Source organism: Taeniopygia guttata, chromosome 31 (assembly GCF_048771995.1).
Source record: "Taeniopygia guttata chromosome 31, bTaeGut7.mat, whole genome shotgun sequence".
Taxonomy (NCBI): Eukaryota; Metazoa; Chordata; class Aves; order Passeriformes; family Estrildidae; genus Taeniopygia; species Taeniopygia guttata.
The window spans coordinates 2,008,546-2,023,430 of NC_133056.1; the positions used below are offsets into that span (position 1 = coordinate 2,008,546).

At 67.8% G+C, this 14,885-nt stretch overlaps 2 protein-coding genes and 1 non-coding gene across 5 annotated transcripts; 1 reads left to right on the top strand and 2 right to left on the bottom strand.

Moving 5' to 3' along the window:
- Positions 1–501: 501 nt before the first annotated feature.
- Positions 502–4,778, bottom strand: LOC140681077 (leucine-rich repeat transmembrane protein FLRT1-like). Its single transcript, XM_072920302.1, has 3 exons — positions 4,702–4,778; positions 3,593–3,689; positions 502–2,863 (listed from the first exon to the last, which is right to left on the bottom strand). Exon 3 carries the CDS (start codon positions 2,846–2,848, stop codon positions 1,001–1,003), a length of 1,848 nt encoding a protein of 615 aa, XP_072776403.1. The 5' UTR covers positions 2,849–2,863; positions 3,593–3,689; positions 4,702–4,778; the 3' UTR covers positions 502–1,000.
- A 1,736-nt stretch (positions 4,779–6,514) lies between these two features.
- OTUB1 (OTU deubiquitinase, ubiquitin aldehyde binding 1) lies at positions 6,515–12,633 on the bottom strand. 3 transcript variants are annotated; one of them, XM_072920331.1, is made up of 7 exons: positions 12,478–12,632; positions 12,099–12,160; positions 11,877–11,975; positions 11,270–11,388; positions 9,772–9,856; positions 8,620–8,814; positions 6,515–6,730 (listed from the first exon to the last, which is right to left on the bottom strand). In XM_072920331.1, the coding sequence occupies exons 1-7, from the start codon at positions 12,536–12,538 to the stop codon at positions 6,533–6,535; spliced, it is 819 nt and encodes a 272-aa protein (XP_072776432.1). In that variant the 5' UTR covers positions 12,539–12,632; the 3' UTR covers positions 6,515–6,532. The 3 variants fall into 3 exon arrangements, with proteins under 3 accessions (XP_072776432.1, XP_072776434.1, XP_072776433.1); XM_072920333.1 differs by lacking the exon at positions 6,515–6,730 and adding an exon at positions 6,746–7,125 and having other exon boundaries at positions 12,478–12,633; XM_072920332.1 differs by lacking the exon at positions 6,515–6,730 and adding an exon at positions 7,186–7,288.
- Positions 12,634–14,163: 1,530 nt separating this feature from the next.
- On the top strand, positions 14,164–14,354 carry LOC116807460 (U2 spliceosomal RNA). Its single transcript, XR_004366340.3, has one exon. It is a non-coding gene; the product is annotated as a U2 spliceosomal RNA (small nuclear RNA).
- The last annotated feature ends 531 nt before the right edge of the window (positions 14,355–14,885 follow it).

The window sequence follows — 14,885 nt, forward strand, 5'->3', positions numbered from 1 at the left end:
GTGCTTGCATAAAAGAGGCGTTGCTTGTGTCAAAATGGGCGGGGCTTGCACTAAAATGGGCGGGGCTTGCATTAAAAGGGGCGGGTGTGCACTTAAAGGGGCGAGGCTTGCACTAAAAGGGTCGTGGCTTGCACTAAAAGGGTCGTGGCTTGCACTAAAAGGGGCGGGGCTTGCACGGGGGACACTCCCTCGTGGCCGGTGGGAGTCACGGAGGTGACCCCGGGATGTCCCTTCAGGGGAGTGGCGGTGGCGAGTGACACACGTGTGACCTTGGCAGGGCCCCGCTGTGACCCCCCCACCCCCTCCACCCCCACCCCTCGTGTCCCACTCCAGCATCCCCCCACTGCTCGTCCTGCCCCGAGGGGTCCCCGTGCCACCACCCCCGGGACTTCCTGGGACACCCCCACCCCTCCCGTGCCACCCCCCATGTCACATCCCTCCCCCACCCCAAATTTTTCCCCCCGGACCCCCCCGTCGCACGGGAAAGAGGCGCCGGCAGGAAAAGGAGCCGCTGGGTTTATTGGGGGGGGGATTTTGGGTCCCCCTTGGCCCTCTTGGGTCGGTTTGTCCTGATTTTGGTCCTTTTCCCCAAATCCAACGGCAGGGGCGGGGGGAGGGGTGAAGGCACCTCGCGGGGGGGGGGGGCAGGGGAAGGGGGGCACAGACCCGCCCCGAAGGCGCTGGGGAGAGGGGGGGACCCACCCCGACCCCCGGGTGCTCCCCACCCCCACCCCTGTCGGGGTCTGGGGTCCTCCCGGAGGTCCCAAGGGGGGTCGTGGCTGTCGGGGTCCGTCCCCCCACCCCCCCAAATCCCATTCCTGCACCAAATCTGCCGTTTTTCCCCCCCAAAAAAGCCGCGGTGCCGAAAAAAAACCACCTTAAAAAACCCCAAAACGCCCCTCAAAGGGTCCCGCGAAATGTCCTCAGAGCCGGGGCACGGGAGGGCCCCCCCAAAACGGGCAGGGGGGCTGTCCCAGGAAAGAGGCCACCCCCTCCCCCATCAGGACCCCTCTCCTCCCCCCCCACGGGGCACCTGCCCCCCCCGGTACCCCCGGACACCGGGATGGGGCAGCGGCGGCGGCGGCGGCGGCGGCGGGGGGGGGTACACGGTGCGGATCCCCCCCTCCTCCGGGGGCCGCAGCGGCCGCAGCGCCAACCGCCCCCCGCCCCCGCCGCTTTTGGGGGGCGGCAGCGGCGGCGCCCCCATCCCCATCCTCCTCCTCCTCCTCCTCCAGCACCCCCCCAGCACCCCCAGCACCACCCCGGCCGCCGCCGCCGCCGCCGCCCCCAGAGCCGCGGCCGGCGGCAGCGCGGGGGGGGCACCCCCGGAGGGGTCACCGGGGGGAGAACCGGGCTGGGGGGGGTCCCCGGCGCCCGCCCGGGCCTGGGCGCAGAGCGGAGGGGCGGCGGGGGGCTCCAGGGCGGCCAGGCAGACGCGGTACGGGGCTCGGGGCTGCAGCGCCCGCACCACGTACTCGCCGCGCTCGCCCCGCACCAAGGTCTCGGTCACCGCGCCCACCCCGGGCCGCAGCCAGCTCAGCCTCAGCGACGCCCCGGGAGGAGCCGGCGGCCACCGCACCCGCAGGGCCCCGCCGGGCGCCGCCTGCACCCACAGCCCCGGGGAGGCCGCCGCGGCTCCCGGCGAGGATGCGGCGGCGGCGGCCGCGGGGGATGCAGCGGCGGCTCCGGTGGACGATCCCCCGGGCGGTCCTCCCGCGGGGCTCTCGCACACATCCATCTCGGCCCGCAGCTCGCCCACCGGCAGCCCCCGCAGCCGCGCCGGGGCCTGGCACAGCAGCCCCCGCACCTCCAGGCGCGGCGGGGCGCGGCGGCGCAGCCAGTCCCGCAGCCAGGCCAGGTTGCAGCCGCAGAACCAGGGGTTGTTGCGCAGCCCCAGGTGGCTCAGGCTGCCCAGATCGTCGAACAGCCCCCTCGGCAGCGTGGTCAGGTTGTTGTCCGACAAATCCAGCCGCTCCAGCGCCCTCATCCTGGCCAGCGCTCCGGCCGGGACGTGGCTGATGGCGTTGGCGGCCAGCGAGAGGCGGCGGAGCCGAGCCCGGGGCAGGTTGGCGGGCGGCGCCGCCAGCGCGTTGCGGCCCAGCGAGAGCTCGCTGAGGTTGCCCAGGCGGCTGAAGGTGTCGTCGGCCATGCGCTGGTTCGCCAGCAGGTTCCCGTCCAGCACCAGCCGCCGCAGCGCCGGCAGCCCCTCGAAGGCGCGCAGGGGGATGGTGTGGATGCGGTTATCGTCCAGGCGCAGCTCCTCCAGCGCCGGCGGCAGCCCCGCGGGGACGCTGCTCAGGTGGTTCCGCGAGAGGAACAGGAGACGCAACCGGCGGTTCTCGGCGAACGCGTCCTCCTCGATACCGGCCGCCGACACCGAGTTATCGTCCAGGTGCAGCCGCTCGAGCAGCGGCGCCCGGGCCAGCGCCCGGCGGCACAGGCCGCGCACGTTGTTCTCCTGCAGGTGCAGCTCCCGCAGCGCCGGCGGCAGGTGAGCGGGCAGCTGCTCCAGCGCGTTGGCGTACAGGTACAGCACCCGCAGCGCCGGTAACCGGCCCAGCCGCGCCGGGATACCGGCGTCGCCGATGCGGTTGTTCTGCAGGAACAGCGTGGTGGCCCCGGGCGGGAGCCCCTCGGGCACGGCCGTCAGCCCGCGGTCGTTGCAGTAAACGCGGCCGCCGGAGCAGCGGCACACGGCGGGGCAGGCCCCGCTGCCGGTGGCGACGCTCAGCAGGGTCACGGTGGTGGCCACGGCGGTCAGCAGCAACCGGGACGGGCCCCGCCGCCGTGCCCGGGATACCGGAGGGACGGGGAGGGGATGGGGATGGGGATGGGGATGGGGGGCCATGGGTGGATGGGGGGCCTGTGGGAGGGGGGTGGGGGAGGTGTCAGGGGGGTGGTATGGCCTTGAGACCCCCCCCCGGGGGATGAGCCCCCTCCCCAGCATGACCCCAAGTGTAAGGCAGGACCCCCCATCTCTGCACACCCCCCCCTTTAAAGGGGTATTGGGACCCCCAGCCTGGCCCCAAGTGTAAGGCAGGATCCCCCATCTCTGCACCCCCCCCCGTGAAAAGGGGACCAGGACCCCCCACCTGGCCCCAAATGTAGGGCAGGACCCCCCATCTCTGCACCCCCCCCTTTAAAGGGGTATTGGGACCCCCAGCCTGACCCCCCATCTCTGCACCCCCCCCTTTAAAGGGGTATTGGGACCCCCAGCCTGACCCCAAATGTAGGGCAGGACCCCCCCAGGACCCCCCACTAAAGGGGGAGCAGAACCCCCCACCTGGCCCCAAATATAAGGCAGGACCCCCCCAGGACCCCCCACTAAAGGGGGATCAGGACCCCCACCTGACCCCAAGTGTAAGGCAGGACCCCCCCAGGACCCCCCACTAAAGGGGGATCAGGACCCCCCAGCCTGACCCCACAGAAGGGGCAGGACCCCTCTCCCCCCATTATAGGGCACCCCCCGAACACCTCCTTAATTCCCCCCTTGTAGGGGACCCCCCCCGACCCCACATCCAAGGCAGGGCACCCCAAACCCCCCCCCCAAAATCCCGGGGCCATCCAGGTGTGGGGGGGGGCGGGGCCCTACCTGGCTCCTCTGGGTCCTCGGGGGTCCTGGGGGGCCGTGGCTCCCGTGGCTACCGGCGCCGGTGCTCCATGGCCCCCCCGCCCCGCCGGGGGGGCCGCTGGGGGTGGGGAGGGGGCGTCAGCCATGGGGGGGAGGGGGGTCCTCATGCGACAGCCCCCCCACCCCCCTTGATGTGACACCTGCCAGCACCCAGGTGTCCCGGCCCTTCCCCCACCCCCCTGGGGGCCAATTAGCAGCGTGGCTAATGAACCCCCCTCATTAGGGACCCCCCCCGGGACCTTGGTGCCCCACGGGACCCCCTTGCATCAGCCTGGGGGGGGGTCAGGTGCCACCCCCAGGTGGGGACACAGGTGACACCCCCTCCAGTGACCCCCCCGTGAGCCCTGGAGGGGTCAGGGGGGTTTTTTGGGGAGCCCACGGGGGTCCCATGGAAATGGGGTGGGGGGGTCGCTGCCCTAAACCCCGATCCTGCCACCCCCCCCTCCCTCCTGGAGCATCCTCCGCTCCCGGGGGTCCCGGGGGGTTTTGGGGGTCCCGGGGGGATTTTGGGGGTCCCAGGGGGATTTTGGGGGTCCCGGGGGTGCTGCTGGGAGGGGGGGTATTTTTTGGGGGGGGGTGAAGCCCCCGGACGCTCGGGGCCCTCTTCCCTCCCCTCCCCCCCCGCCCTCCCCGCTGGAGCATCCCGGGGTACCGGGGGGGTACCGGGGGGGTACCGGGAGGGTACCGGGAGGGTTTGGGGGGTCCCGGTGGGATTTGGGGGAGCTCGGGGTGGGGGAGGGCCGCGCCTCAGTGTCCCCCTCCTCTCCCGGACGCCCGCGCCCCTCCCCCCGGGCCGGCTGGAGCATCCCCGGGCAGTGGGGGTGGGGCACGGCGGATTTGGGGGGCTGGGGGGGGTCGGGAGGGATCGGGGGTGGTCCCGGGTGTGGGGGGGGGTCGCTCCGAGGGGCGGCGGGAGGGAACGGGCCCCGCTCCGGCCGAACGGACCCTCCCCCACCCCCCCCTCCCCCTCCCGAGCGGAGCACCCGCGGGTGGGGGGCGGGAGGGGGAGGGGATGGCGGAGGGGGGCTGGGTTTGGGGGGGGGTCCCGGGGGGGGTCAGGGGGTCCTTACCGGGTGGCTACCGGCCGGCGGTGCGGGCCCGGCGGCGGCGGCGGCGGCTGCGGCCGTGGGAAGGCGGCGGCAGAGGGGGGGGCTGGGGAGGGGGGGCCGGACCGGGACCGCCCCCCCGGTGCGGGGGGATTTGGGGGGTGGGATGGACCGGACCGAACCGGGACCGCCCCCCCGGTACCGGGGATTTGGGGGGGTGGGATGGAACAAACCGAACCGGGACCGCCCCCCCGGTACCGGGGATTTGGGGGGTGGGATGGACCGAACCGGGCCGGGACCGCCCCCCCGGTACCGGGGATTTGGGGGGTGGGATGGACCGAACCGGACCGGGACCGCCCCCCCGGTACCGGGGATTTGGGGGGTGGGATGGACCGGACCGAACCGGGACCGCCCCCCCCGGTACCGGGGATTTGGGGGGTGGGATGGAATGAACCGAACTGGGACCGCCTCCCCGGTACCGGGGATTTGGGGGGTGGGATGGAACAAACCGAACCGAACCGGGACCGCCCCCCCGGTACCGGGGATTTGGGGGGTGGGATGGACTGAACCGAACCGGGACCGCCCCCCCGGTGCGGGGGGATTTGGGGGGTGGGATGGACCGGACCGAACCGGGACCGTCCCTTCGGTACCGGGGATTTGGGGGTGGGATGGAACAAACCGAACCGGACCGAGACCGCCCCCCCGGTACCGGGGATTTGGGGGGTGGGATGGACCGAACCGGGACCGCCCCCCCGGTACCGGGGATTTGGGGGGTGGGATGGACCGGACCGAACCGGGACCGGGGATTTGGGGGGTGGGATGGACCGAACCGAACCGGGACCGCCCCCCCGGTGCCGGGGATTTGGGGGGTGGGATGGACTGAACCGAACCGGGACCGCCCCCCCGGTGCGGGGGGATTTGGGGGGTGGGATGGACCGGACCGAACCGGGACCGTCCCTTCGGTACCGGGGATTTGGGGGTGGGATGGAACAAACCGAACCGGACCGAGACCGCCCCCCCGGTACCGGGGATTTGGGGGGTGGGATGGACCGAACCGGGACCGCCCCCCCGGTACCGGGGATTTGGGGGGTGGGATGGACCGGACCGAACCGGGACCGCCCCCCCGGTACCGGGGATCGGTACCCAGCTCAGCCCAGGGCAGGGGAGAGCGCCCCAAGGGCCCCCCCAAACCTGAGAGACCCCCCAAGTGTCACCCAAAAGGGTCCCCAAATTCCCTTCCCCCACTTCAACCCCCTTAGCTGCCCAAAAAAGGGGTCCCCCAAAACGGGGGGGTCCCAACCTCCTCCTACCCCCTCCACTGCCCCAAACTGCCCCATCCCACCCCAAACTGCCCCATCCCAGCCCAAATTCATCTTTCCCACCCCAAACTGCCCCTCCCCACCCCAAACTGCCCCTCCCCACCCCAAACTGCCCCATCCCACCCCAAATTCCCCCTCCCCACCCCAAATTCCCCCTCCCCATCAAACTGCCCCTTCCTCACCCCAAATTCCCCCTCCCCATCAAACTGCCCCATCCCACCCCAAACTGCCCCTCCCCACCCCAAATTCGTCTTTCCCACCCCAAATTCCCTCTCCCTACGCCAAATTCCCCCTCCCCATCAAACTGCCCCACCCCAAACCACCCTTCCCCACCCCACATTTCCCCTCCCCATCCCCCCACCCGCCCCCAAAGCCCCCCAACCCCCATCCCCGACCTCCCCCTCCCCAAATCACCACGCTCAGGTTTGGGGTGGGGGTTTGGGGCCGCATCTTTATTGGGGCAGTGGGGCAGGGGGGGGGCTTGGGGGGCTCCGGGGGGGCTCAGGGGCTCCGGGGCGGGGGATTTGGGGCGGGGGTCACTTGTAGAGGATGTCGTAGTGGCCCGGGCGGTAGAGGAGGCAGACGCGGGGCTGGGAGCCCTCGGGGAAGACGTGCGGGTTGGTGGCGCCGCCCTCGCCGCGGTCCATGTACTCCACCAGGATGGAGACGTGCAGCGCCCGCGCCAGCGCGATGATGTGGATGTGGTCACTCTCCTTGGACATGGGCTCCACCTCCTGCGGGGACAACAAAGGGTTAACTGGTCAGGGGAGTGGTCAGTGAGCTGTGGTCACTCTCCTTGGACATGGGCTCCACCTCCTGCGGGGACACAAAGGGTTAATGGGTCAGTGAGCTGTGGTCACTCTCCTTGGACATGGGCTCCACCTCCTGCAGGGACAACAAAGGGTTAACTGGTCAGGGGAGTGGTCAGTGAGCTGTGGTCACTCTCCTTGGACATGGGCTCCACCTCCTGCGGGGACACAAAGGGTTAATGGGTCAGGGGAGTGGTCAGTGAGGGGTGGTCACTCTCCTTGGACATGGGCTCCACCTCCTGCGGGGACACAAAGGGTTAATGGGTCAGTGAGGTGGTCAGTGAGCTGTGGTCACTCTCCTTGGACATGGGCTCCACCTCCTGCGGGGACACCAAAGGGTTAATGGGTCAGGGGAGTGGTCAGTGAGGGGTGGTCACTCTCCCTGGACATGGGCTCCACCTCCTGCGGGGACACAAAGGGTTAATGGGTCAGTGAGGTGGTCAGTGAGGGGTGGTCACTCTCCTTGGACATGGGCTCCACCTCCTGAGGGGACAACAAAGGGTTAACGGGTCAGGGGAGTGGTCAGTGGGGACAGTGGGGACAGCGGTCAGTGGGGTCAGCGGTCAGTGGGGACAGTGGTCAATGGGGACAGTGGTCAGTGAGGTCAGCGGTCAGTGGGGTCAGCGGTCAGTGGGGACAGTGGGGTCAGTGGGGACAGAGGGGTCAGTGGGGACAGAGGGGTCAGTGGGGACAGAGGGGTCAGTGGGGTCAGTGGTCAGTGGTCAGTGGGGACAGTGGTCAGTGGGGTCAGTGGTCAGTGGAGACAGTGGTCAGTGGGGACAGAGGGGTCAGTGGGGTCAGCGGTCAGTGGGGACAGAGGGGACAGTGGGGTCAGCGGTCAGTGGGGTCAGCGGTCAGTGGGGTCAGCGGTCAGTGGGGACAGAGGGGTCAGTGGGGTCAGGGGTCAGAGGGGTCAGTGGGGTCAGCGGTCAGTGGAGCGTGGGGGACACAGGGGGACAGGGCAGGGTCAGAGGTCAGCGATGACCTTGATGTGGTCACTCTCCTTGGACATGGGCATGTGCCCAGGTGTGCCAGGTGTGCCAGGTGTCCCTCACACAGTGACAGAGGTGCCCAGGTGCACCAGGTGCCCCTCACACAGTGACAGAGGTGCCCAGGTGCGCCAGGTGCCCATCACATCATGACAAGAACACACGTGCCAGACCCAGGTGCCCCAGACATGGGGACAGAGGTGCCCAGGTGCCCCTCACACAGCTCTCAGGTGCCCCAGGTACCTCTCACACAGTGCCCAGGTGCTGCAGACCTGGTGGCAGAGCTGCCAGGCGCCCCTCACAAAATGACAGAGGTGCCCAGGCGCCCCTCACACAGTTCTCAGGTGCCCCAGGTGCCCCTCACATGATGCCCAGGTGCCTCTCACAGGGTGCCCAGGTGCACCTCACACAGCTCTCAGGTGCCCCAGGTGCCTCTCACACAGCTCTCAGGTGCCCCAGGTACCTCTCACACAGTGCCCAGATGCTGCAGAGCTGGTGACGGAGCTGCCAGGTGCCCCTCACAAAATGACAGAGGTGCCCAGGTGCCCCTCTCACGTTGCCCAAGTGGCCGTACCTGCTGGCAGAGCTGCCAGGTGCCCCTCCCACGGTGCCCAGGTGCCCCTCACACAGCTCTCAGGTGCCCAGGTGCCCTCCCACAGTGCCCAGGTGCCTCTCACAGGGTGCCCCGGTGCCCCTTACACAGCTCTCAGGTGCCCCGGTGCCCCTCACACAGTTCTCAGGTGCCCAGGTGCCCCTCACACGGTGCCCAGGTGCCCTCCCACGGTGCCCAGGTGCCCCTCACACAGTGCCCAGGTGCCCAGGTACCTGCTGGCAGAACTCCTTGATGCTGCGGCCGCCCTCCAGGAACTGCTCGAAGAAGCGGCGGTGGCGCTGGAGGCAGCCCGAGGTGAGCAGGCGCAGGTACACCACCAGGTAGTCCGAGGTGGCCGGTTCATTGAACGCCGCCAGCAGCTCCGGCAGCGGCACGCGGCGCTCCACGCGCTCGATCAGCTCCATCAGCTGCGGGACACACCTGGGTCACACCTGGGACACACCTGGGACACACCTGTCACACCTGTGTCACACCTGGATCACACCTGTGTCACACCTGTCACACACACCCGGCGCTCCACGCGCTCGATCAGCTCCATCAGCTGCGGGACACACCTGGTCAGGTGTGGGACACACCTGGGATACACCTGTCACACCTGGGATACACCTGTGTCACACCTGTCACACACCTGGGATACACCTGTGTCACACCTGTGTCACACCTGGGTCACACACACCCGGCGCTCCACGCGCTCGATCAGCTCCATCAGCTGCAGGACACACCTGGGTCAGGTGTGTGACACACCTGGGACACACCTGTCACACACCTGTCACACACCTGGGTCACACCTGTCACACCTGGGATACACCCGGGTTACACCAGTCACACCTGTCACACCTGTGTCACACCTGTCACACCTGGGACACACCTGGGACACACCTGTCACACACCTGTGTCCCCCCGTGTCCCCTCCATGGCTCTCTGAACCCTCCCAGGCCCCCCAAAGCCCCCCCGAACCCCCCCAATTTCCCCAGAACGCCCCCAAAGCCCCCAAGCCCCCCAGACCTCCTCTGAACCCACCCTGAGCCCCCCAAATCCCCCAGACCCTCTCCAAGCCCCCCAAAGCCCCCCAAATCACCCCAAAGCCCCCCAAACCCCCCCCAGAACCCACTTAGAGCCCCCAAGCCCCCCAAAACCCCTTTAGAGACCCCCCAAATCACCCCAGAGCCTCCCCAAGCCCCCCCAGAACCCACTTAGAGCCCCCAAGCCCCCCAAAACCCCTTCAGAGACCCCCCAAATCACCCCAAAACCCCTCCAGAGCCCCCCCCAAGAACCCCCACATCACCCCAGAGCCTCCCCAAGGCCCCCCAAATCACCCCAGAACCCCCTTAGAGCCCCCCGAGCCCCCCGAGCCCCCCGCCCACCGTGTTGTGGAAGTCCTCGATGGTGAACTCGGTGAAGCCCTGCGCCACCAGCTCCTCCTTGCTCCGCGCCGACACCTCCTTGAACCTGGGGCAGCGGGGGGCTCAGGGGGGACCCGCCTTTGGGGGACCCCGCCTTTGGGGCACCCCACCTTTGGGGCACCCCACCTTTGGGGCACCCGGGGGAGTTTCGGGGATTTTGGGGGTCCCAGGGGTGTTTTTTAGGGGTATTTGGAGGTCCCAGGGCTGTTCTGAGCTGGTTTTGGGGATCCCTAGGGTATTTTTTGGGCTATTTTGGGGTCCCAGGGCTGCGTTTGGATTATTTTTGGGATTCCCAGGGCTGTTTTCGGGGTATTTTGGGGTTCCCAGGGCTGTTTTCGGGGTATTTTGGGGTTCCCAGGGCCATCCTAAGCTGGTTTTGGGGTCCCCAAGCTGGTTTTGGGCTATTTTCAGGCCATTTTGGGGCTGGTTTTGGGGTATTTTTGGGCTGTTTTGGAGTTGTTTCTGGGGTATTTTTGGTGTCCTGGGATAGGTTTGGGCTATTTTGGGGCTGCTTTTTGGGTTTTTTTGGGCCATTTTGGGCTTTTTCGGGACATTTTGGGGCTTTTTTTGTGGCATTTTTGCGCCATTTTGGGACGTTTTTTGGGGTGTTTTGGGGCTGTTTTTGGGGTGTTTTGGGCCATTTTGGGGTTTTTTTGGGGCATTTTGGGGCTTTTTTTGTGGCATTTTCGGGCCATTTTGGGGCTTTTTTTGGGATGTTTTGGGGCTGGTTTTGGGGTGTTTTGGGCTATTTTTGGGGTGTTTTGGGGCTGTTTTTGGGGTATTTTCAGGCCATTTTGGGGTATTTTGGGGCATTTTGGGGGTGTTTTTGGGCTGATTTTGGGGTGTTTGGGGGCTGTTTTTGGGCTATTTTTGGGCTATGTTGGGGCTGGCTTTGGGGCGTTTTCGGGCCATTTTGGGGCTGGTTTTGGGCTATTTTTGAGCTGTTTTGGGGCTGGTTTTGGGGTGTTTTGGGGTATTTTCAGATTGTTTTTGGGTGTTTTAGGGTATTTTGTGCTATTTTGGAGTACTTTCAGGCTGTTTTGGGATGTTTTGGGGTACTTTCAGGCTGTTTTGGGATGTTTTGGGGCTGTTTTGGGGCACTTTCAGGCTGTTTTGGGATGTTTTGGGGCTGATTTGGGCTGTTTTGGGATGTTTTGGGCTGTTTGGGGCTGTTTGGGGCTGTTTTGGGGTACTTTCAGGCTGTTTCAGGCTGTTTTGGGGCTGTTTGGGGCTGTTTGGAGCTGTTTTGGGGCTGTTTTGGGGTATTTTTGGGGTACTTTCAGGCTGTTTGGGGCTGTTTTGGGCTGTTTTGGGGCTGTTTTGGGCTGTTTCAGGCTGTTTTGGGGCTGTTTTGGGGCTGTTTTGGGGTACTTTCAGGCTGTTTTGGGGTTTTTTCAGGCTGTTTTGGGCTGTTTCGGGGTGTTTTGGGGCTGTTTTGGGGTATTTTTGGGGTGCTGACCGCTGCAGCTCCTGGCCGTCCTCCAGCAGCGCCTCCAGGTGCGCGAAGCCGAAGGCGCGGTAGAAACAATTCCCGTCCGGCCGCGTCTTCCGGATGTAGGAATACTTCTGCAGCAGGTCCTGGGGACAGCGGGGACAGCGGGGACGTGGGGGGACACCACAGGGGACACTGTGGGACAGGGGACACCAGGGACAGCCCCAGGACAGCGGCTGTGGGGACACCGGGTGGGGAGGGGGACAGGGACACCCCTGGGGACAGCCAAGCCCAGCCTGGTGTCCCAGTCCCTCCCAGTCCCCCCCAGTGCTACCCACCAGTTCCATACTGGTGTCCCAGTTCCTCCCAGTATCACCCAGTGCCGTGTGCAGCCTCATCCCAGTCTCCCAGTGCCCCTCAGTCCCTCCCAGTACATCCCAGTCTCTCCCAGTCCCCCCAGTTTGTCCCAGTCCTTCCAGTTCCCCTCCCAGTCACCCCAGTTCTCCTCCCTGTCCCCCCCCAACCCCCCCTAGTTTCTCTCCCAGTCTCTCCCAGTCTGTTCCAGTCCATCCCAGCCCCTGTCCCAGTCCCCCCAGTTCCCCTCCCAGTGCCTCCCAGTCCCCCCAGTCCCCACCTTGATCTTCTCCTGGTACACGTGGTCATCCTCCGCGTACTCCTTGTAGAGCTCGGCCAGCTCCAGGCGCTCGGACACCAGCGGGTTCTGCACGGCGATCTGCGGCCAGCCGGGGGTCACGGCCCCGCCAACCGGGGGTCACGGCCCCGCCAACCGGGGAGACCCCCGGGGACCGGGAGACCCCCGGGGGCGGCAGGGCGGGGTTTGGGGAGGGGTCCGCACCTCCTGCTGGATCCGGTCCTGCTGCGCCATGATCGCCTCGTCGTAGGCCAGGCAGTTCACACCTGGGGGACACCGGGGGGGGTCACCGGGGGTTACCGGGGGGGTCACCGGGGGTTACCGGGGGAGGTCACGGGGGTCCCGAGCGGCTGCTCGGCCCCACCGGGAGGGTCTGGGGTACCCCCGGGAGGGTCCTGAGGGGGGAAAGCGAGGGGATCGTGGCGAGTTTGGGTTCCGTGAGAACCGGGGGCTGCCGCACTGAGCGCTGGAGGCCCTCCCGGGAGTAACGAGGCCGCCGCGGAGGGGAGAACCGGGGGGACGGCGCGGCGAGGGCGGCGGCCGCGGGATGGGCGAGGTGAGGTGAGGGGGGTTCGGTCGGTACCGTCGGCATCGCTGCCGCCCAGCGGCTCCGGCTGCGGCTGCTGAGGCTCCTCCGCCGCCATCGCCGTCCCGCCCGCCCCGCGCCGCCGCTTCCGGGGCAGCGCCGCCGCTTCCGGGACCGGCGGGGCCCCGCCCACATGGGCGTGGCCGGGGTTAGCCACGCCCCTTTTCCCTCACGGCGGCACCGGAACGGCCCCGCCCATTGTGGGTGTGGCCAGCAGGGTTAGCCCCGCCCCCTCCCCTCACGGCGGCAGCGGGGAGGGACCGGGAGGGACCGGGAGGGACCGGGATGGACCGGAGAGCCTCCGGGATGGCCCCAAGAGCCTCCGGGATGGCCCCGGGATGGTCCCGGATGGTCCGGAGAGCCTCCGGGATGGCCCCGGGATGGTCCCGGGATGGCCCCAAGAGCTTCCGGGATGGCCCCGGGATGGTCCCGAGAGCCTCCGGGATGGCCCCGGGATAGCTCCGGGATGGTCCCGGGATGGCCCCAGGATGGTCCCGAGAGCCTCCGGGATGGTCCCGAGAGCCTCCGGGATGGCCCCGGGATGGTCCCGAGAGCCTCCGGGATGGCCCCGGGATGGCTCCGGGATGGCCCCGGGATAGCTCCGGGATGGTCCCGGGATGGCCCCGGGATAGCTCCGGGATGGCTCCGGGATGGTCCCGGGAACCTCCGGAATGGCCCCGGGATGGTCCGGAGAACCTCCGGGATGGTCCCGGGATGGCTCCGGGATGGCCCCGGGAGCCTCCGGGATGGTCCCAGATGGTCCCGGGATGGCCCCGGGATGGCCCCGGGATGGTCCCGGGATGGTCCGGAGAACCTCCGGGATGGCCCCGGGATGGTCCCGGGATGGTCCCGGGGACCTCTGGGATGGTCCGGAGAACCTCCGGGATGGCCCCGGGATGGTCCCGGGATGGCCCCGGGATGGTCCCGGGATGGTCCCGGGATGGTCCCAGGATGGTCCCGGGATGGCCCCGGGAGCCTCCGGGATGGTCCTGGGTGGTCCCGAGAGCCTCCGGGATGGTCCCAGGATGGTCCCGGGAACGTCCGGGATGGTCCCAGGATGGTCCCGGGATGGTCCGGAGAGCCTCCGGGATGGTCCCGGGAGCCTCCGGGATGGTCCCGGGATGGCCCCGGGAGCTCGGCCAGCCCCGTGCCCCTGAGATCGTTAAGGCAAAATTAAAGGAAATTATTCATTTCCGTTAGTTGGAGCAGGCGGGAGGACGGAAAAGGCGCCGGTGAAGGGTCCCGGCTCCGCGTTAACGGAATGTTGTGGGAAACGGGGCTCCGGGACACACCTGGGCAGGTGTGCACCGGTAACACCTCCGCAGCGACCCCTGGCAGGACCCGTCCTCCTTCCTCATCCTCGCTGCTCACACCGGGAGCAGCCAAAACTCCCCAAATCCCCCATTTTCCCCATTCTCCGCTGACCCGCTTCAAAACTCCCGCGCTGCCGGGGGAGAGGCGGGGTTATGCAAAACAGACGCGCGCAGCGCTTTCTGGGAGGGTTTTTTGGGGAGATTTTCGGGATTTTGGGGTTCGGTGTGTGAGAAGCGCGGGCGGGAGGTGCGGGATGGGGCGGGGAAGGCGGCCGGGAGCGGAGCGGGGCGGGCGCGGGGGCGGTGCGGGGTGGCCGTGAGGTACCGGCGGGCCGGGCGGGGCCGGTGCGGTGCCGGGCCGGGGTCCGGTATCGCTTCTCGGCCTTTTGGCTAAGATCAAGTGTAGTATCTGTTCTTATCAGTTTAATATCTGATACGTCCTCGATGAGAGGACTTCATATTAAACGGATTTTTGGGCTCGGGAGTTGGACCCGGAGCTTGCTCCCTCCGCTCCGCGCATCGTCCCGGTATTGCAGCGCCTCCGGGAACGGTGCGCCCCACCGGGTACGACATGGGTTAGATCGCGATTATATCGTGATTGTCCCTTTGTGTCACTCCCCAACCGAGGGGGACATCCCGGGCTCACCGAGGGGGTGGCACCCCACAAACCCCGGGACCCCCGCGTGTTTTGGGGGAGGGGTGGAATTGCGGGGATCCCCCCCCAGCCCCATGGGGGACACCGCGGGTGTCACCCCCTGTAACCCTCCCGGTGAGCCCGGCGACACCCCCGTGCCCTGAGGGGGATTTGGGGTCCCCCCTGCCCTGGGGGGGATTTGGGGTCCCCCCCTGATCCCGAAGGGGTCCAAACCCCCCCCACACACACCCGGGAGAGGTTTTGGGGCGCTCGGAGCCGATTCGGGGGTCCGGGTTCGGGATTTCGGCTAAGGAGGGGCCGATTTGGGGTTTTTGGGGTCCCGCTCCCCCCCCACCCCCGAGCGCCTCGGCGGGGAGGTGGGACCCCAATGGGGACAGCGGCGGGGGCGGGGCGAATGCAAATGAGCGACCGAAAATTACCATAATAACGAGGAGAGG

Coding starts and splice junctions, on each gene's coding strand:
- OTUB1 (XM_072920331.1), bottom strand. CDS start 12,538: ATGGCGGCGGAGGAGCCTCAGCAGCCGCAGCCGGAGCCGCTGGGCGGC. Junction 11,976..12,098: donor AGGACCGGATCCAGCAGGAG/GTGCGGACCCCT, acceptor GGCTGGCCGCAG/ATCGCCGTGCAGAACCCGCT. Junction 11,389..11,876: donor TGTACCAGGAGAAGATCAAG/GTGGGGACTGGG, acceptor CGCTGTCCCCAG/GACCTGCTGCAGAAGTATTC.
- LOC140681077 (XM_072920302.1), bottom strand. CDS start 2,848: ATGGCCCCCCATCCCCATCCCCATCCCCATCCCCTCCCCGTCCCTCCG.